This window comes from Vidua macroura, chromosome 15 (assembly GCF_024509145.1).
Source record: "Vidua macroura isolate BioBank_ID:100142 chromosome 15, ASM2450914v1, whole genome shotgun sequence".
NCBI lineage: Eukaryota > Metazoa > Chordata > Aves > Passeriformes > Viduidae > Vidua > Vidua macroura.
Window position 1 is genome coordinate 12,321,846 of NC_071585.1, and position 20,383 is coordinate 12,342,228.

Genomic DNA, 20,383 nt, shown 5'->3' on the forward strand with positions numbered 1-20,383 from the left:
CATGGTGACTTGTCAGATGTCCCATCATCACAACTGAAATTACATTCCATTATATCCATGCACAGGGACTACTTCAGAGCTTTAAAACCTTGCTTTTAATAAGTTTTTGTGTTACACAAGAATGAGTGGTTTTGGGAATTAGTACTGAGGAACAGAGTTGCAGGGTGAGTGGGTAGGCCAGTGCATCACCCATGCTGAGAGTTGTTCCCCTGTGAGAACAGTCCTTAGAGCCCTAGGAGAGACTCATTTTGTTAAACATATTTTATTTTTTATAATGCTGACAGAGTTACATTAGCTTTTCATTTAGTAAGGAGGAATGAATCACTTGGTGTTAGCATAAAACCAAGTTTAATAGAATCAGAAATGGCCTACAATGAAATTGTTCAGAGTGTGACAAAGGCCACCTGCAGTGCAGCTGTAGTTTCCCTGAGCCCTGTCACTTGCAGTTTGCCTGTACCTGGAATAGAGATCCTTTACCCACCAAGTCAGGTGAAGCTGAGAAGGTTCTTTAGCTACTTCTGGTAGGTACACAGGACTGGGTGGCCAGGGCAGTAGTAACCCTGAGCAAGAGCTAGCTGAGAAATAGGTTGAAGTGTATTAGGACCTAGCTTATGAAAAAAATCACCTCAGCTGTACTATTAAAAGTACATTAAGGAAATTTAGTACAAGTCTGTAATAGTGACAAAGGGCAGTGATTGCTACATGCTCAGTAACTCAGAAGTTCTGTAGGATATGTGTAATGTTGATAATTTCTAGACCTCATTAAGCTGCCATTCTTTCCTGGATTGGGATTGTGTAGAGTGCTCTCATGGAAGAGCACTATTTTCTGCTGTATTTTACCTGAGAAAGAACTGTCCTTCTGTCCTGTTAGTGAGGCACAAGTTCACATAACCCTGGGGTTAGCTCTGTGGCTCACTTCATCCAAACACTCCCTGCAGAAGCATCAGCTGCAGAGAGGTGGATTGCACGAGGAGGTGTAGGGGTTAATCCATATTTAATGCTATGTAGAAGCTTTATCTATTTCTAAACACACTGCAATGTCCAGGGTCATACTGGACAAAGGGAAGAGAGCAGAACCATCAAAAAAGGGAGTGTGTGGAGTAGTTACAGTGCCAAGACATTTCAAGATGTGCTTATAAAACTCAAGGGTTCAGTAATGTGAGTGACACTTGGAAATGCCTTACTTGGCTGTGACTGGTGTTTTTTAAAAAACTACAAAACCCAAACTCCCACAGCCTTCTCTGGGGCACGGGGAGGCAGCTGCTGGGGACCTCTGTACCTTGTAGAGATGGAGCCTGTTACCATCCTAACAGCTCTATGCTATGTGTGAGAGAAGACTTCAGGGACTCCAAGGTGACTCCTTCGTTCTCCTTTTGGTGAGAGAGTCCGTAACACTCACACTTGAGAAAGCACAGAGAAGGCCAAAGCAGGTGTCTGTGTCCTAGGGTGAGCTCTCTGGAGCCAGGACAAGGACCAGCCCCAGGGTGAAGGTCCCACCTAACAGAACTGGTAGTTGTTGCCCTTGAGAAGCGGCTGCCCACTCTCCTCTTGCTCGCAGGACTCCTCACAGCAGCCAGAGGTGTCGCAGCCACTGTCTTCCTCAGCACTAGAGGGGAGGTTGGTGTAGTCCTTGAAAGAAAAGGAAGAAACACAACACCCTGAGTGTGTTTTGGTCCCTTTGATGTATGACACCTGTTCCTGTGCAGGTGACCAGCTGGGGATGTGCTCCCTCCACACTGCCACCCTTTGCTGTGCCACAGGGCATGGCTAACAGGTAGGGCAGGCATGTGCCTGTGCTTTTGTGGACAGCTAGTCCTGAGAGAACGCACAGCAAGCCCAGGGGAAGGGGCAGGGTGCTGTGCTGGTAGTGCATGACTGCCTGTCACACTGAGGTTTCTGACAAGAAGCTGTGCTTCCCTGTCCAGCCCTCTTTGGCCGTGGTGACTTAACCCTTCAGCTGGATGCCTCTCTGCACTTCCCACCAACACTACACTGCTCCATCAGCTAATGGTAAGGGATATCACAGAAAACATGTCCAGAAGGTGTGTTCATACATGGGGAAAGACATCCTCCCCCTTCTCCTCTCCAGAGGGCCTCACCTGCTCCTTATGCACCTCCAGCTCTTTCTGGATGAAGCAGCCAATCTGGTCGAAGGTGGGTCTCCGTGTGGGCTCCAGGCTCCAGCATGCCTGCATGATGCTGTACCTGCAGGGCCAGACAGGGACAGGGAGGTTGCATGGTGCTGGGCTCTTCCCTGCAGCACTCTGTATGTCAGGGACACAGTACTGAGCAGTCTCTTGTCTTCTAAAAACCCATGGTGAGTGCAGTGCTCCAGGGAATGGTGAGCACTGGAGTGGATGGAGCAAACTAATCAACAAGAAGCTTTATACCATCAAGACTTCAGGCTCACACTCATTACATCCTGTAGCCTACTTAGACTTGTCTTCTCATAATCATAGAGTCAAAAGAAGCCAACTAAAAAAAAAGAAGAAAACCCCACCAAGTTCAGGAATGTAGACATGTAATGTGAGTGTTCTCATCTCCTGTCCCTAAACAGGGGATGCTGGATAGACTGCCCCAGGCCTTGTTTTCCTAAAGGAGCAAGGAGCAGCTTGGTAGGATCCATCCTTAACCTCAAGGCAGACACCGGGGAGCAGCAGGCAGAGCTGTGGGCAAGGTGCCTGTGCCATGTCCCTGCCTGTTGCCATGAGGCAGCTCCAGCCCCGCTGTCGCTGCTGTGTGAATCTCAGTGCATCCACTCACATTTCCAAGGGAGCAAAGTCAGGCCTGGCCATCTGGTATCCCTGCTTCACCATGCTGTAGAACTTGCTGTTCACCACCATGCCAGGATAGGGGCTCTTCCCTGTGACAGTAAAAGGAGCAGAGGTGGCTTTCAGACCACAGTGTTCAACACTCCAGCCTTGAGGGGTGGGAAGAGGCAGCCGGGACCATCACCAGGGAGGTCTGAGTTAGAGAAAATGATGTGGAATTCTTTGTTTTGAATGGTCCCTCTGGAAACAACACAGTGTTTTACAGCCCTGATAAGCCTAGATTTTTTTCAACCTTCCTCCTTCCTTGGAAATTTTTCTGCAGATACATTAGGGCAGTAGTGAGCCACGAAAAGAGGTTTGCAAGCTCGCTTCTTTCTTACCAAGGGAGAAGATCTCCCAGAGCAGGATGCCGTAAGACCACACATCACTCTGCACTGTGTAAATGCAGTCAAAGATGCTCTCTGGGGCCATCCATTTCACGGGCAGGCGGGCCTGGAAGAGCAGAGAGTCCTGCAGACTGGGACATGCTGGCAGCTTATGCTACACCCTGTCTGTCCTTCCTGCTCCAGCCCCTCCTACCCTTGTACCTTTTCTTGTGCCCATTTTAATTACTTACATTGCCTTTTACAACATAATTGGAGTCATTCATGATGTCCCGGGCCAGGCCAAAGTCACAGATCTTGGCTACCCGTCCATCTGATATGAGCACATTCCTGGCTGCTAGGTCACGGTGGATGCACTGGGGAGAAGAGACCACAACTGAGACCCAGTCACTGGTCCCCAGCAGTTCCAAAAAACTCCCTACAGCCTAGGCCTGCCACCAAAACATTGCTTATAGGGGCAAGGGGAACATGAACTACTTGAAGAGCCCCTGTCTGAGGCACCATGTCATGTACAAACTCCGTGTTTGTAGCTCTCTTTCAAGCACTTCATTTGCAGTGTTAATACGCTGTGACATGTCATGCTCTGTTCTTTAATCACTCATGGGGCTGTCATCTTCCCCATAGCGGGAGGGTCAGAACCAGGGGCTGTTGACACTGTCCTCATCCCTGAAACAGTCACAGGGTGACTGTCACACTCTGAGCCAGCTCTGGCAGTCAGCTCAACAGCCACTTTCAGTTCCTTGTCCCTGGCGCAGCAGGGACACTGCCAAAGCGAGAAAGCTTCACAATAAAGTTCCTGACCTCGTGTAAAAGCAGGGGAGAAAATGGTGAGACCAGCATGATGCACAGCCCTGAGTTCCCCCTGTAACACTGCCCTCCCATGATGGCCATGGGAGACAAGGGCTCTGCAGGGGACACCAGACACCAGGGCCCAGCCTTCTGCACCACCAGACAGAGCAGAGAGGCCCATGTCCATCAGCAGTTTGCTTGAGCTTGGCCATCCCATCCAAAGACATCCCAAGCCTTCTGCAGCCAGGATGGGTGGCTCCTGCTTGGCTGGACTGGTGTTGCCCACTCGGTGTGCTGGGGGCAGAGGTCCTCTTGGCACTCACGTTCTTTGATGCGAGGAATGCCATGCCCTGGGCCACCTGGCTGGAGAACTGTAGCAGGTCAGAGAGATTGAGGGGACGGAGATCCTCCCTGCCTTCATCTTCCTCCAAGCTTCTCCCTGAAATTCAAAGCAGAGATTTAGATTTGCTGCAAAGCTGGTCAGTAACGCAAACTGTGGCGTGTTGTGGTTCCCAGAGCTAAACCAGACAGGATGGCCAAAAGAAAGAAATCATGAAATCACAGAAATGAGCCTTTGACTCACCCCTGGCTTGCGCAGAATCTGATGCTGCTGACGATGATGACGACACAGGCCTCATTTCAACATATGTTTCCAAACCCTGGCTTGAAAAGCCACTGTCACTGAGTAAGAAGCAACAGAGAGAGGGGCAGGCTGTTAGAACCCTCCAGCAGTACCTTCTGCCCTGCTCCATGCCCACCAAGAGGAGAAACCACATGCCTGCCTGCAGAAGGTGACTTAGGGGCTTGAGGGCAAAGGCAAACTCGAAGCTGATTCAGAAAGGGGACCTGGGCCCTCTGTGTTATGGGGCTGGACCGTTCCCCCTTTTTAAGGGTGATGGGGAGCAGTCAGCTCCATCCTACCAAATGCATGTGCCCAATAGTGCAGAAAGCCAAAAGGTTTTGTTTCTGAATTGTGGATGGACAGAGAGGGCTGAAACCTGCATTTATTGTGGGATATTCAGTGACTGCTGTTAAAGTCCTTGAAAAACTTGGAATTATAACCAGGTCTGAACACATGCAACCCCAGTGGCTTTTACATCCTGGTATATTGATCTATGACCTTGATCTCTCCCCAGCACAGTGCTTTTCACACTTCTCCCAGTGAGTATCCAGACCCTGCATTGCTCAGCCCTGCAGCCACCCGAGCTCTGCTCCTACCTGTGGATGTATTTTTTCTCTAGCTCAATGTTTTTGTAATCAGCAGCACTGTCTAAAGAGGTGTCCAGGGCAGAATCCTGAATAATTATGGATTCAGTCTTCTTCCTTAGGAAATTCAACAGATCTCCATAGCGACAGTACTCGGTGATGACAAGGATTGGGCCTGGGAGAGCAGCAGAAAGGGTTCATTAAGGAATGCTGTTACTGTGACCTGTCCTGAGGATTGCTTTCCCTGGGAGGGCAGCAGAATCCACACTGTGCCTCAGAGGAGGAGCCCTGTCAGGGGTCTGTGGGGACAGAAGGGCTGGGGGATCCTACCTCCACAGGTGCATGCCCCCAGCAGGTTAACAATGTTCTCGTGGTGTCCCAAGTGACTCATGATCTTCAGCTCAGACATGAGAGCCTCCTGCTCATCCCTGTCTGCTGATGCTGTGGGGTGAGAGAAGGACTGTGTGAAGGAGTGAGGGAGGGACAAAGGGGAGATTAAGGGAGAGGACAGAAAAAGGTGTAGACAGAGTTATGGGAGAAAAGGAGGAAACAGACTTAGAGTGAAAACTATGTCCTCTAACTGTGCCTCTGGCCTCCCCTGTCCACAAAAAAAAGGCAGGAGTGTGATTCCAGCATCTGGTAATTGGCACAGAAACAACTTTAAAAAGTAGCTGTTGCAGCCTGTGAGCACCAACATGTGGTGAACACACTCTACATCCCGCCCAGAGGAGCTTGGAGGATTTCAGCCCTTGCAAGTTGCTCTGTGCTCACACTTTAGCATCTTCACAGCCACTTTGAGCACCGTATCTTCTTTGCCCAGCCCAAAAGCTGTGGCTTCTACCACTTTTCCAAAGGCTCCTGCTCCAAGAGTTTTTCCTGCAGAGAGAAAAAAAAAAAAAAAAAAGTACTTTTAAGACATTTGATAGAGAACGATTGAGCAGCTCTCCTGCACACAGCCTTGAGGAGGATGTCTGGTGGATGGGGATGCCTGCTGGGCTCACACAAGATGACACATCCCTTAGTCAAGAGCTGGCAAACATCTGTGGGGAACTCTACTGTGAGCAAAGATGGTGTGAAAGAGGCCATCTCCAAACTTTGCCTCACCAAGTCTGTGCCTTAGGAATGACCCCACATGCAAGAGGAGGGACCCCTGCAGCCTTCCTTGGAGCAAAGGAGGAGGGAGGCAGGCTACACCCTATCACTTGCCATCTTATGTGGAAGAGAGCAGCAAGGGCTGGTTAAGGATGCTGCTGGAATGTCTGGATTAGCAGCTTAGGATATCATCCAGAGCTTTGGCTCTTGAAGCATTTCAGCTCTCTGATGAGCTTCGTGCCACCAGGCAAGCAGCAGGGAAGGTTTCTTACCAAACTGGAGGTTGTTCCTTGGAAACTCCCATTTTTCATTATATGGCAGCTGAGTGGGATCAATAAAGATGTAATTATTGCCTTCACAGGCCTCAATGATCTTCCAGCGCACCTGGTACTTGGGTTTCTGCAAGGAAGAGACTCCAGTTACTCAGTGTTTCCCAAGCTGGGAGGCTTCCCCAGCCCAGCATCCACTCAAGCTCACTCTGCAGATGCAGGGGGAAGATACAGATTTCAGCCCATCAAATATCTTTTGAATCTGGACTGAGTGAGAGAGGGTATTTCTGGACAGCCTGGACTCTTTGCAGTCATGAAGTCCCCCCAAGTCATCACCTATGACTGAGGGAGGCTCTCTTGCCACTGGCAGCAGCCTGTTGCCATCACTTGGGAGGGCAGAGCTGGGAGTTCCAGCACGTCCCACCAGAGCAGTGGCTGACAGTGCCCAGCTGGTGCTGGAGGGAGATGTCTCCACTGTGTCTCCTTCCTTGGACCCCTGGTTGCTGAGCACAGCAGAACAGTGGAGCTGGCCCATCCCCACTTCCCTTACAGGGGTAAAATAAAAAAGGAGAAAGAGAAGTAAGAATTTCTCTTTTCCAAGAATGTCATGGCAGAAGTAACCAGGCAAGGCAGAGAAGCAGCACTGGACTCCTTGAGCAGAGAAGGCTGGTACTTGTCTGAGATAGGTAACCCTGTTATTTATAGACATGTCCTGCTTCTCTTGGGCTTGCAAGCCCTTCCAAAAAGCTATTTATTTCAGATCTGTGCTTACACATTGATTTCTCTGTCTCTGAACCACTGTCCAAAGGCAGCTCTGCCTGCTAAGCTGCAGGTGCTTGTCTGAGAGAGGGCTCTGATGGATCATCTGACAACCAGCATCAGAACTTTGCTGCAAAATGTTCAGCCTTGATAGGCTGTCAAAGGAAGGGTGCCAAAAGGGAGAGATGAAAAACAGGTGATTTTCACCCACTGATGAAGCAGAGCTGGCTACTGATTGGTTCCGTTTGTGGAAAAACAGAGAAGGAATCCAAATGCTAGAAATGAACCTTGCAGAGAAAATGGGGCAAGTTCTTATATAAAAACAGTGACCAAGTCTTCCTGGAAACAAACTTCTAACACCATCCTGTTTCTCCATAAAACAGTTTTTTATAAAGCAGTGAGCAGAATAAAAAGTAGATGCAAACTGCAAAGCACTTTTTTTTTTTCTCCCTTAATTCCCTCCATGGATTTGTGGGGACCAGAGCAAAACCAGCTGCAACTGGCAGCACAGAGTGAGGACCTCTGTCTGACACCAAACAATAACCACACTGACCTGTGGGCTACAAGGCTGAAGGACCAGGGCAGGGGAGGTATTAATACACTGGGTTGGGTGCATGAGCTTTGCCCTGCAGCAGAAAACTCCAGATGGAATCTGGGAGGCAGGGGAAGTGAAGGAGGCAGCTTCATGGCACCTCCAAGCTGAATGGTCCCTGGCCTGGCTGCCAGCAGAGGCTGTGTGGCCCCTGAGGCTGGGCAGCCCTCTCAGCCCTTGCCCTGAGCAGGGAATCTGACCTGGTTGTACTTGTAGAGCAGGAAGAGGAGCAGGAGGAGCAGCAGCACCAATGCGCCTATGCAGGTGGAGAGAACAGGGCTGAAGACCTTGTTTGGAAGGGCCATGACACTCCCTGGAAGAGGAAGAAAGGAGAATGAGTAAACACTTAGTTCAATCCCAACTCTTGGGAGCATTTTGCCCAGCTATTCCCTTTGGATTTCTCTGTATGCCACACACCCCAGCACTGCCCTCAGCACACCCTTTTGGGAGCTGAGGGAAGGTCTTGATGCCAAACTCTAGGCTGGAATGGTTCTCCTCATACCCTATTTCTGCATAAACAGCACCAGGTGCAGGTCAGACTGACTGGGGACCAAAATCTGTGCAGCAAACAGCCCCACCAAAAGATGCAGCCCCTGTATTTTTGTGGGCTGTGAAACTGCTGGATGCACTATGCCCTGGAGCTGAGTCCTGCAGTTATAAGATGCTCATGCTGTGGCTCAGCCTTTGGCTCCAGACTATAACCCAGCCAGGAATTCCCACATGCCTCTCAGGACTGGCAAATGCCAAAGCCTCACATCTGTGAAGGTAAAAGGCTTGTGGAATCTGCTCCAGCTCTCTTGCAAGACAGTGGGGATATACATAAAGGATGTAATCTCAAAACCCCCAGATTCTCCCCCACTCTGCCAAGCTGATGGTTTGTATCTTACTGGTGATGGTGAGTGAGTGAAACATGTCAGAGGCGTTCCCTTCCCCGTTAATGGCCACGCAGCAGAAGGTGAAATTGTCACCCAGCTCCTCAAAGGGGATGATGCTCTCCACCTCCACCTCTTGGAAGGGCAACATATTTACCACCTGGGCTCTGGAGTCATTCCGTATCAGCCTGTAATCCTCGCTGTACCTGCAGGGATGGCAAGAGGAGACAGTGAGTGCTGCTCTGCAGCACAGCAGCTCACAGCTGAGGGGAGGCCTGTGCCAGACTAGAGAGGAGACACAGGGAATTAGGGTTGTAGTTCTGTGAGATGTGTTTCTCTATGCCAAATTAAAGATCTCTCCCTGAACACCACAGCCATGTATAGACAGAGCCACGACTGCCTTTATGTGGCTCAGCACTCATAATTAACACTTTTATGTGTTCTGCCATCAGTCCCTTCAGTGGGGCTGGTCCTGAGACACAACAGCCCTGTCCAGGCAGCTGCAGTTACTTCCCATGACTCTGTAGCTCAAGTAAACTCATGCTCTGTAGCTCAAGTAAATTAATGCTCTGCAGAGCCTCAGACCTGTGGAAGTCCCAAAAAGGTGACTGGGCCAGCCAGGATGTACCTCTACAGCAACATACACCAGAGCACCTCTCCAAAGGATCCATATTTTCCTTGGAAAAGCATGGGGAGAACATGAATCAGAGGTGGACAATCTCTTCAAGCTCAGGACTTTGGGAATAGAAAGTGCCCCCTCTTCTCAGGCAGACCCCAAGAACCTCTTTTTCCAGCAGAGGAACATCCCTGTTGCTGTTACTGGGCAGGCTGTGCTGTATTGCCCAGGAGCCCACGTGGTGCTGCTCAGTGAACGCCAGCCTGGCAAGGGCAGGGGCACAGCTTGGAGGTGCTCAGGCCCCTGGGCAGCTCTCACCTGTCCGAGTGGACGGGGCACTGGTACCACTCGATGCGTGGCGCAGGGTACCCGATGGCCACGCACTGAAGGGTGCTGGAGTCATCGGCTGGCACCTTGATTTTGCACACCCTTGGAGAAGCTGTTGGGGAAGTCATAAAAACAGTGAATGCTGTGACCAGAGGAAGAGCACATCCCCCATGCTATGGTTTCCTTTCCATGCGTGCAACAATAAACCAGAAGGAACCCCTGTTTGGTTTGGGCTGGGTCTGTGTGCCCTGTGGGTGCTGAGCTCGAAGCAGCCTGGTACCCCAACCAACTATTTTTTCCAACTGGGAAGCATCCCAGGGGCAAGCAGGGTGAAAGAATGGACAAGCACTTACATTTCAGAGAGATGCTGAAGGTAACTGATTCATTGGTCTCACTGTGGAAGGCATAAAATGTGTAGAACCCTCCCTCTCCTTCCTTCAGGCGGTTCAGGGAGAGTGTGGTGTTGTACCTGCTCACAGAGAGAAACACTGTGAAGAGCACACAGGCCTTGCTCAGTGAGATGCTGCTTCCTGTGCTCTGGAGCAGTGAACACTTCCAGCACTAAACCCCAGCCCATCAGGGAGCCTGCCACTTGCTTCTTCGGGGGAAGTAGGGAGGAACTGATCTTCTTTAGGGGAAATACTTTTTGCCACTAAGTGCACTTCAGCACTTCTGAAAGGCTACAAGTGGGTGAACGCTCAGAAATAATTTAACATTTAAATCATTGCCTTTCAAGGGTCAGGGGACACTGGTCCTCCTGCCTTTGGCAGAATGAGTTTCTCCATGAAGTCGTGCTCCCTAGTGCTGACTCCCCTCTGCCCCAGCCCATTTCTCAGCCCCCAGTGCAAGAAAGAGTTCACCCTAAAGGCATAATTTTTGCCAAGTGGCACAGTTCCTCTTGTGGATTGTTTTTTGTTTCTACGAAAATGAAAGGGGAATTGTCCAAAACCCCAACAAATGGAATGATTTTCTTTCAGTGTCCCCTCAGTCTCAGTTGGCTGTAGGCTTTGGAAGAGCAGACCTGTACCCTCTGTTAGCTCATATCACATAACAATGTTTGTGACATGGGGCTCTCAGTGCCTCTCAGTGCACACTCTTTCAACATCAGACCAGGGGATGGCTCCAAGGACCAGTGAGGGAATTAAGCTTTTTGTACTATTCATCCACTCCTGCAATTTCTTGTGGCAAGGAGAGTGCAGAATTGAATAAGCAGATCACAAATGCGATACTGACTTCCACTAGGCTTTTTAAAGAGAAGGCCACCAGTTTAGAGAAGGGTGGTGTCCTTCTTGATTTGATCATGCTGTGGTTTGCTAATAATACTGGAAAGAGAAAACAGAAATGCAGAACAGTTTCCCTCTTTTAAACCAGAGAGTTTTCTGCAGAATGGGGCCTGCCTGTCTCAAGGAAAGCTCTCTTGGAAACATGCCATAGCCAGTGTAGAAGACAAAGAGCACGTACCAGTTTCTTCCAGAGATCATTTCACCCTTGAATATGGTGGGTTTAGAGTCCTTCAAGGGATTCCTGTGTTCCCAAGCCCACTGGAGAAGTTTTGGGTAAGCCTTAATGTGGACCTGCAGCTCCACACTCTCTCCCAGAGCAACCTCCAGGCTGGTGGCTTGCCCTGGGGTCAGGTGCACGTAACCTCTCTCTGCAGGGTGGAGGAGAGCATGACCGTCAGCAGGCATGTCCAGAGACCTGGAATAACCTTACACCAGCTCCACAAATGGATCATTATTGGAAAGAGCAGCCTCAGCTGGGAGACTGCAGGAGGGAATGAAACATTACACAGGTATGTTCCCAAAGGAGTACTCTTAAATTACTTCTTTGTCATGGCACCTTAGATTACACTGCCTGAGGAGAGCTAGAAAATCTTAGTGAAGTCTTGTAAGGAAAGAAGTTATACATGCTGTATCCTAAGAAGTGATGAGGCTAAAACAGTATCTCCTAATTCTTTAGAAAAGAAAGGCCCTTTAGCTAAAATCCTGGCTTCTCACTAGGAGATAATTCAGACTGAGCCTTCTTTCTGAGCTGTGGTGTGCAGCAGCTTTGGATCATCAGCAAACTCCAGCCTGTGAGCTGTAGGGATGAATTTTCCATCTTGAGATCCAAACAAGTGTGTAATAGACCTGAATCCCCACGTGTGGATCTGTGGCTGGAAGAGACCAGATCCATACTCTGCTCATGTGGCTCGCCCTTCCTTCTAACCAGCCTTTCCTGGTCTTCCAACACAACCTTGCCCATTCCATTTTTACTGTTTCAAAGCTGTTTATAAATGCACAGAGACTGAGAATAGCACTCTAATTTTTCATCCAGAGCCCAAAACATGTCCTCTGGCTCCTCCAGATACGAAGAGAACACCAGTTCCTTTCCTAGCAGCTCCACAGTTATCATGTAAGCCCTCAGGCACAAGTGAGAATTATGTTTTCAACAACAAATCTTGGAAGAGAATGGAGGCAGAAGCAGCAAATACTCATGGCTACACATGATTCAGCCCTACTAGGCTTTTTGGGAAGTACTCACCTACTACCTGAAGCATTGTTGAGGCATTCCTGAATCCTACTGAATTGTTAGCTATACAGACGTACTTCCCACTGTCTTCCATGGTCACAGCTGCAATGGACAGGGTGTCATTGATGAAGAAGTTATCATTTTCAAAGTCATACGTTTTAGTTCTCATGACCTGTCAGGCAGAGAACAGGGAACAGCACAAATTGGAAGGGCAGAGCAAACACATCTGGCCTGCTCTGGGCTAGAGATCTCATCGCTGAGAGCAACCTGTGTGGAGACCCAGAGGAACATTAAACCCAAGGAGCCAGGGCAGATATTCCACAACAATTAGGTTATTGCTATTGTCAGCCTTCTGACTGCAGCTTGGCCTTACACTGTGTGATCCAAACATACCTTGTGTGTGGTTTCATCTCCTTAGTAAAGGCATCAGTTATAATACAGACTTCTAGCAAACCTCATCTAACCATCTTGCAGTTAGAAGTCAGCATCATAGAGATTTTGAAATGTATTCCTTTTCTTCAGACATATCTTTTCTCTGGAGAACTCTGTCCTGAAATGTTTGCTGCTTTATAAGCCCTGGCAGGGCTGGGTGAAGAAATGTTGCTTTAATAGGTACTGTGGCTCCTGTCCAATAAACTCAGCTGAAACAACACATTCTCATACCTTGCAGAACTGTTCTGACAACAGGCAGGTGTTTCTTTATCCTGTGTCATCCCAAAGAAAGGATATTCAAATTTCTACAGCTTGAATAGCTGCTTTGGTTGGGTAGTTCAAGGTTTTGCTGTGGGTCTGAGCAGTTCTTACCAGCCTGTGTCCCTCATTTTCCAGGAAAGCCCCACACCCCAACTTACTGTCTTTGCTGCTGTCTCCCATCTGATGTCATACTTGTGGGAAGGAGCAATCACTCTGCAGGTAACTTGGAAAGGTTCTCCCACGATTCGCACATGGTCTGCAGGGTCCATCATCACTGACACAGGCTTCCTCGGTGCTGCACAAAGGCAAGCAGGGAAACATTCAGTGTCAGCTTCTCCAGTGATCCCCTGTGCTTTGGAGACTCCCCAGGACCTGGCTACCTTAGGTGGTGAGGCACAGGTTGCCCAGAGAAGTTGTGGATGCCCCATCCTGAGGTGTTCAAGGCCAGGTTGGGTGGGCCTGAACAACCTGATCCAGCAGGTAGCATCCCTGCCTGTGGCAGTGAGCTTGGAACTAGATGATTTTTCAAGGTCTCTTCCCACCCAAACTATTTTATGACTCTATTCTATGATTCTACCTCCTCTTTCCATCCTCTTTAGCCTCTTTACCCCCCGCCTTCCCCTTCCCTAGAGATCACCACTCCCTTCTGAGCACAAGTCTGTAGGAAGCAGTACAGGTGGGGAGAACACAGCAGTCAGGACTGTGGGTTGAAAAGAAAGAAGATTTTGCCATGGTTACAGATGGAGCATCGGGATCCAAGGACTTGCAGAACATTGGAGAGATTGATGGACATTTTTTTTCTGGTCTGTGACAGCAAAGATTTGAAGACTGCTGAACCCATGCAAACCCATCTGAAGGAACCAATTTTTCAGAGGCTGATGGAATTTGGCCTCCATTAAATAACCTTTTGAAACTGCAGGTTCAAAAGGTCTTCCCTGCCACTGGAAAGGAGCTTTTCCTTAACTATCTACTGTGGCCAGCTTAGCTATTTGTGGCCCTTAGGACAGCAACAACCCCTGTTCTTTACCTTCTTCCATAACCAGTCTTATTTTTGATGAATTCCTTATTTTTCCATTTATCTGTGCTTGGCATCGGTAATAACCTTTATGGTTGTTTTGCACATTGTACAGTCTTACTCCTCTCTCAGCACTGAAGGAGTAGTTGGTCCCAGGTGGGAGAGAAGAGGCATTATCCATTATCAGAGTCACATTGGATCCGTACTCGGGGGCCGTGATGAGACAGGGGAGATCAACATTCCCACCTTTAACGGCCCCGATCCGGAAAGAGGGGACGTACCACACGTTATCAGGATCTACAGAGGAGACAGGACAGGCTTGTGAGAGGGGTCAGAAAATGCACTGAAGCTGAGAAACACATTCCAGCAAGGGCAAGCCTCCAGCACTGCTGCCCAGTGGGAGTTCGATGCTGGGGCAGCCCTGCTCAGCGCCTGCCTGACTCAGCCTCCAAACACTCACATGACAAACCCAGCTCCAGCTAAGGCATTTGAGGGGGTCACAGCAACCAGCTCACAAATGTCCACGGATAAGAGAGGCTGAGAATATGCAAACCTCTAATTGAACTTTTCACCGTGGTGAAAGTTTTACTTTATGAGACCTCCAGCTTCCCTGCTCAGGGCAGCACTTCTGGTACAAGGGAAGGGGTGAAGTCAAGTGGTGGAGATACCACAGCATAGCTTCTTCTGGGATAAAAGAATATCTGGGGTTCAGGTCATGTTGGGAGGATGTAATTCATATGACTCTCTCCCTTATCTGAGATACTGGCAATACAGTTCTCTGATTTTCTCAGTGCTCATTACAATACTGAACAGACAGTTTTTCAAGAAGGGAAGCCACAGCAGAAGGAGGGAGAGATCCACATATATTTGAGATGCAGCTCTATACTTTATCCCAGTGCTTTAACCATGGGCACCATTTTATGTGGACTCACATGGCTGTGGCTCCACCAGGAGCCTGCACTGCTCCCCAGGCACCCACACAAGCACAGCACAGCAGAAAGGACCTGTGCAGTGGCTCCCTGGAAGGAGGCTGTTCTGCCAGTGGGTGTGGGAAGAGAGAAGCAGGGTTACCTCGCACAAACAGGTGGATGGCTGCAATGCCCTTGTCACTGCTGTTGACATAACCACAGCTATAGGTGCTTGTGCTCCTGTAATTGGCCTTGGGAATACTGAGCGTGCTGATGGTGTGGTTACTGAATGTATTCTTTTTGCTATTCCATGCAACTTCAGACTCTCCTGAGCAGTGCAAGACGACTGGATCACCCGTGTTGACAACCAGAGCAGGGAGGTCAGGGCTGATCACTGGAGATGCTGAGCCTGCAAGGGAAAGAGAAAGTGAGAATGCAAAAATGATCCCTAAAGATTCTCTGTTGGAGTTCATGCTGCTGAGAATGGAGTAGCTCAGCATCAGGAAAAGGCTGAGCCTGGGATTCAGACTGGCTTTTTGGCTCACATCATTCCACCCATTCTCTGTCCCACCAAACCCATATGGCCTGATACTCCAAGGAATGAATTTCAGGGAAGAAACACCACCCTCCACACTTCCCTGCCATTTGAACATTTAGACAACTGGGACAGGAAAAACAATCATCTGGAGCTGATTAGGGCAAATGCCAGCTTGGCAATTGTTCCTGCTGATTTTTGCCTCTTCTTACAATAGTTTTCCTTTTGTGGCAGAGCTGGAGTTGCTCTCTGAACTGGGTTAGCCAATAGCATCATTTGGTGGAGTTTAAACCCAGTTTGGTGCATGGGGCTCTTTGTGCTGAGATGAGCTAGAACAGACCTGGATGGCTCCTGCAGAGCAGGAGGTCAGTGCAGATCATTTGGGAAGACTGCCCTTTTGTTGCCAAGTACTGGATTTTGAAGGACACCTCCTCATGTGTGTCATGGAGTCACACACTGCATTCTCCTCGCAGACACCAACAAAACATTGTGAAACGACACAGCATTATTATTCCTATTTGGGAGAGGAAACTGAAGCATGGAAAAGCTAAAGAGCTGATGACAGCCCATAGCTGCAGTTCTTCATACAACACACCAGTCCTGCAGACAACCAGCCAGAGTTCTGATGCATCTCTGCTTTGAAGATGCCTGCTCTGCTGGCTGAATAAAGGGGAACCAGGGTCCTACTCCAGCCTTAGTGTCAGAGGGAAATATTTTTTCCCTGTTTTGCCCTGTCAGCGAGTTCTTTGAGTCACCTCCTATATTTAGGGTGGGGGGAAGTGCAAAATGAATCAGTGCCACAGGGCTGGGGAAGAAGTGGTGCAGCCACCCCACGCCAGGCCCTCAGGGAGGACAGGAAACACATTGCAAATGGCTATCTGTGCTTGGGGGGCTCTGCACCCCCTTCCAGCCCCTATCCAGGGCTACTCTTCCACTTCTGCTTTCCTTCCCAGTCACTAACCCAACCTCACATCTTAAAGGGACACACACCCTCAGTCAGATAATACTAATCATAAGGGAGCTGTGCAATTTATCAATTCATTGCTCTGCAGGCAGTGATCCTGCTGCCAGGGATGCTGGCTCTGTAACAGCCAGCAGAAGCACACCCCCATCCTCATCCACCCCTGATCACAGATCTTTTGAGGAGGAAGGCGATGCCCAAGGCACAGCTGTGTGTGTCCTGGGCTACCAGCTGTGCTCAGGGCTGTGCCATCCAGAGCCCACACATCAGAGCCCAAAGAGCAGCATTTAAACCATCTTGGGCTGAGGACTCCCTCCATGCAACAAAGGGTTGAGAATATGAAACTCAAGACCCTGGAGAACGTTGCTGGTGTGTGTCAATGACACAGTGGCCATGGGGAAGCTCAGACAAGGCCTAGATTAAACTCACTGGACCTGTAGGGAGAAGCAGAGAACAAGAATCATCGGGGCATGGAAAATTTGACATTTTATCGCCCTGTTACTTTTTTTTTTTTTTTTAGTACTTTTATCTTTCTGTGGAAAGAGAAGCCCAGAGTGGAGAAAAACATATCCCAGAATAATTTACAAAGCTACATTTTCCACATATCTGAGGCAAAACATTCCTCCATTTTTGCTAAGCTGTGTTTTCTAGTAGGGTTTGATATTTCTGTTGCTTTAACTTTTTGTCACTGGATTCTTTTCCCTCACCTACTCTCTGCTTTGGCTATCCATCCACATCCAGGGCTTTGACACCATTTCATGGGGAAAATGACTCTTTTTGCAGGAGGACAAGGAAAGAAAACAAATGAACAGGAGCCATCTCACTGTGCATCTTTGTTGTCGCCAGCTTACAGGTACTACTGAGATGCAGTGGCCAGAAAAGGCTGTGGGGCGGTGCTCTCCAGAACAGTGAAGAAAAATCCTTCAGGCTGTCACTAGAGACTCACATCAACAATACAAACACCACACAAGTGGAGTGAGGACAGACAAGAGAGGGACACCAAATGCAGGACAAGGTGAGGTGAAGGTCACCTAAGCACCCATTCCTTCATGTGTGCTGGGGGGTGAGTCAGAGCAGTGGATCCTTTTCCAGAAGGGGGAAGCAGGGCTGCTGGGGGAGGCTGTGTCCCTGCTGACCACTGTGCAATCTTGCACGAAGCCCAAGGATGTCTCTCTTCTGCTCTCCAGCAGCTTCCGCAGCACTGCCAGTAACTGCTGGCCAGAGGTTTTACCACACTTGGGTTGTGTAACCATGACCTCTCCTTACAGCTGCAGACTCTGTCCCTGCCTCTCCTGTGCCAGCCAAAACCCAGCTTTCCTCTGCTGAGCATTTGGTGAGGAAGGAGAAGTGAAGGCTGGTACGACAGAAGTGTCCAGGATCCTTACCACAGAAGCCAGCCACCAGGATTTTGAGTTAGTTCTGGGGAGTAACTAGGCTAAGGTCCAGCCCTGAGAAGAACCCATACCAGACCTGGGCTCCCTTTGTCCCACCCTCAATGAAGCAAGGAAAAGTTTGATTTCTGAGGACCCCTTCCCCAGAGTCACCACAGTGTCTGGGGAACCAGGGATGGAGAAAAGTGTGCTCATCACAGCTCTGCCTGAGGCTTCTACCTGAGAGGTTTAGATTACCCACAATAAGAAAACAAAACCCCCAGGAATACATCTCAAGATGGCCAAGAACACAGATGCAAGATGATCAAGTTAAAAACATTTCCTCTGTTTGATCTGAGCCTCTTACCCTCCCTCAGCAAGTGCCCAGATCACAACAATCACATTACACCAGCCCTGGGTACTCACAGAAGATGCACTTGCAATCCAAGAGGTAGGAGAAGGAAGTCAGGCTCTGACTCCAGCTGGAGGCTATTACTTTGTAGAACCTTGGCATGGTGCAGCTTTGTGCTGCAAATGGCCAGCAGTGCTGGCACTCACACAAATGTGTGTCCTACAGCCTGACGTGGCAGACAGTGCCTCATGAAGATGTCACAGCTGGTGGTGATCTGGCACTGGCCAGTGGCTCAAGGAACCTTTGGAGAGATCCTAAAAGCTATTGCTATGATCTCTCACAGATCTACATTAGACCTGTCTAGTCCTTATTACCATAAAAAACCACAAGAAATGAAAAACGCTGAAGCCATCACAACCCAGTTCCCAGCACAGCAGACATAGAAAATTATGCTCAACATGTTGCAAACGTCACTTGAAGTGAAACAACGAGTGAGAGGGATACAAATTTCCTGGGCTGCAAACAAGAGCACTGCAGTGGCCCAAGAAGGATTCTCTGCCCAGCTGTCACATGCTAAATGCTTTCCCCACAGGCTGTCCCCTTCCAAGGAGGACTTCACACCACAGTCTCACTGTGTCCCCTAGCATGCTCAAGAGGAACATTAAGGTGAGTGCCACACAGGACCTGAGAGGTTCCCAGCACTTCAAAATGCAAGATTAGTAATGCTGGTTTCCACCTCTTTGGTTGTAAACCTCAAAACAGGCTTAGTGGCTCTTTTTTGAGGTTGGTGGGTTATCACTTCTTGGCCATCTCTGCAGCCTCAAAAAACAGGCGTGTTCACCTTTCCCTTCTTGGCTGGCTGGGTTGTTTCCATCACATCTTGGCTCTACAGCCCTGTTGTGTGTGCCAGTACCACCAGAAACCAGCAATCCTCAGACACCCCAGCTGGGCATGAGGTGCTTTGGAAGGTGCCAGTGCACCTGATTTTCCCGACTCCTTCACCTGCAGACCAAACATCTCCAGCTCCTTCCACATTTGAGCAAAGTTTTATTTTGGAAAGAGCTTCCCTCAGGACACAGTTGCTGCTGAACCATTCTTTCATCTTAAACCCTGTCCAGACCCAAAGAGTGGGAAGTTTCCCTTTCCTATCTCCCCACAGCCAAGGCTCTCCTATGCTACATGCACCTCTCCATCCTCCTTGGCCTTACCTTGGCAGGGCTGCAGGTAAGAGCAAGCCAGGCTCCAGGCAGCAACACACCCTCTTTCCACCACTGCCCTCCCTCTGTAATTGCAGCCAGCTCTGCATGACCTTCAGAAAGCTGCTACAGCCAAGCCTGCAGTGAATTCCAGCGCTGGTGTCTCTTCCCTGCAGTGCCTCAGAGCACACACATTCTGCCTACCCACGCCAAGGATCCTTGAACCTGCTCACAGCACTGTCCCCCTTCATGCAGCAGCAAACAGGGACCATCCCAGCCCACAGCAGCCTTTTGGGACACACGACTGGGAGCCCAGCTTCACCCTCCACCTCCAGGAGCTGCGTGTCTGTTAGTCCAGCTTCAGCACAGCCCCGTCCCCACCAAGGCCATCACCCCTCCTGACCCAAGAAGGGATGGAGCACTCACACCAGATAGCCAGGAAACCCTCAGCACATCCCAAAACTCCCCTGGAGTGACGTGGGGCTTTGGGAGTACTTACCATGCCAGAAGCCAGCTGCGGTGAGCAGCAGGAGGAGAACAGGACCCATGTCCCCAGGGACCGTGGTGTCCCCAGCGCGGAGCCGATGCTGCTGAAGGATCCTCTCAAGCAGTGGGTGCTTCTTCTCGTAGCCACCGTCCCCAGCACTCCCTTGTCAGGAGCTTCTCCTTTCTGAGCTGACCACAAGTTAACAAATTCCCTATTTTGTTTGTTTTTGAAACAGGGGGAAAAAAAAACAGGCCGTCACGTCACCAGTGACAAACCCCCATGGCAGAGGCGGGGCCACGTGCACACCCTGCTGCAGGGTCCCCCTGTTTCTGGGGGTCCTCCTCAGGTCTCAGACAGGAGTCCATCCCCAGACTGGCAGGGGCCACTGCACCATGCTGGGGTTTGGGATAATCCTGATGTTCTCTGGCTTCTGCCACTCCAATCCCCAGGGACATTTATACTTTGGCCTTGTGTGGGGACACAGAGTGTCCCCACACTTGCAGGCAGCAGATTCCATTTTATTTCAGCAGAACAAGTTTCACTTGAGGCCCAGTGGCTCTTGCTGGCTTTGGGACCTGAGGACCCTCACAGGACATGGCAGGCTCCTCACAACAGGCCCACAAAGGCAATTCAGCCCAGGGCAGCTCCCAGGTGGGAAAAAGCCTGTGAAGATGCCAAA

General features: G+C 49.6%; 1 protein-coding gene across 1 annotated transcript; it reads right to left on the reverse strand.

Moving 5' to 3' along the window:
- Nucleotides 1-76: 76 nt before the first annotated feature.
- Nucleotides 77-19,864, reverse strand: CSF1R (colony stimulating factor 1 receptor). Its single transcript, XM_053990847.1, has 21 exons — nucleotides 19,717-19,864; nucleotides 14,967-15,212; nucleotides 13,908-14,192; nucleotides 13,039-13,175; nucleotides 12,200-12,359; nucleotides 11,138-11,327; nucleotides 10,030-10,145; nucleotides 9,668-9,788; nucleotides 8,749-8,939; nucleotides 8,062-8,174; nucleotides 6,514-6,640; nucleotides 5,921-6,025; nucleotides 5,480-5,590; nucleotides 5,162-5,324; nucleotides 4,527-4,624; nucleotides 4,267-4,382; nucleotides 3,388-3,510; nucleotides 3,152-3,263; nucleotides 2,764-2,863; nucleotides 2,100-2,205; nucleotides 77-1,629 (listed from the first exon to the last, which is right to left on the reverse strand). Exons 1-21 carry the CDS (start codon nucleotides 19,763-19,765, stop codon nucleotides 1,498-1,500), a joined length of 2,901 nt encoding a protein of 966 aa, XP_053846822.1. The 5' UTR covers nucleotides 19,766-19,864; the 3' UTR covers nucleotides 77-1,497.
- Between the last annotated feature and the right edge of the window lie 519 nt (nucleotides 19,865-20,383).

Coding starts and splice junctions, on each gene's coding strand:
- CSF1R (XM_053990847.1), bottom strand. CDS start 19,765: ATGGGTCCTGTTCTCCTCCTGCTGCTCACCGCAGCTGGCTTCTGGCAT. Junction 14,193..14,966: donor CATCCACCTGTTTGTGCGAG/GTAACCCTGCTT, acceptor TCTCCTCTGTAG/ATCCTGATAACGTGTGGTAC. Junction 8,175..8,748: donor TCACTCACTCACCATCACCA/GTAAGATACAAA, acceptor TTCCTCTTCCAG/GGAGTGTCATGGCCCTTCCA.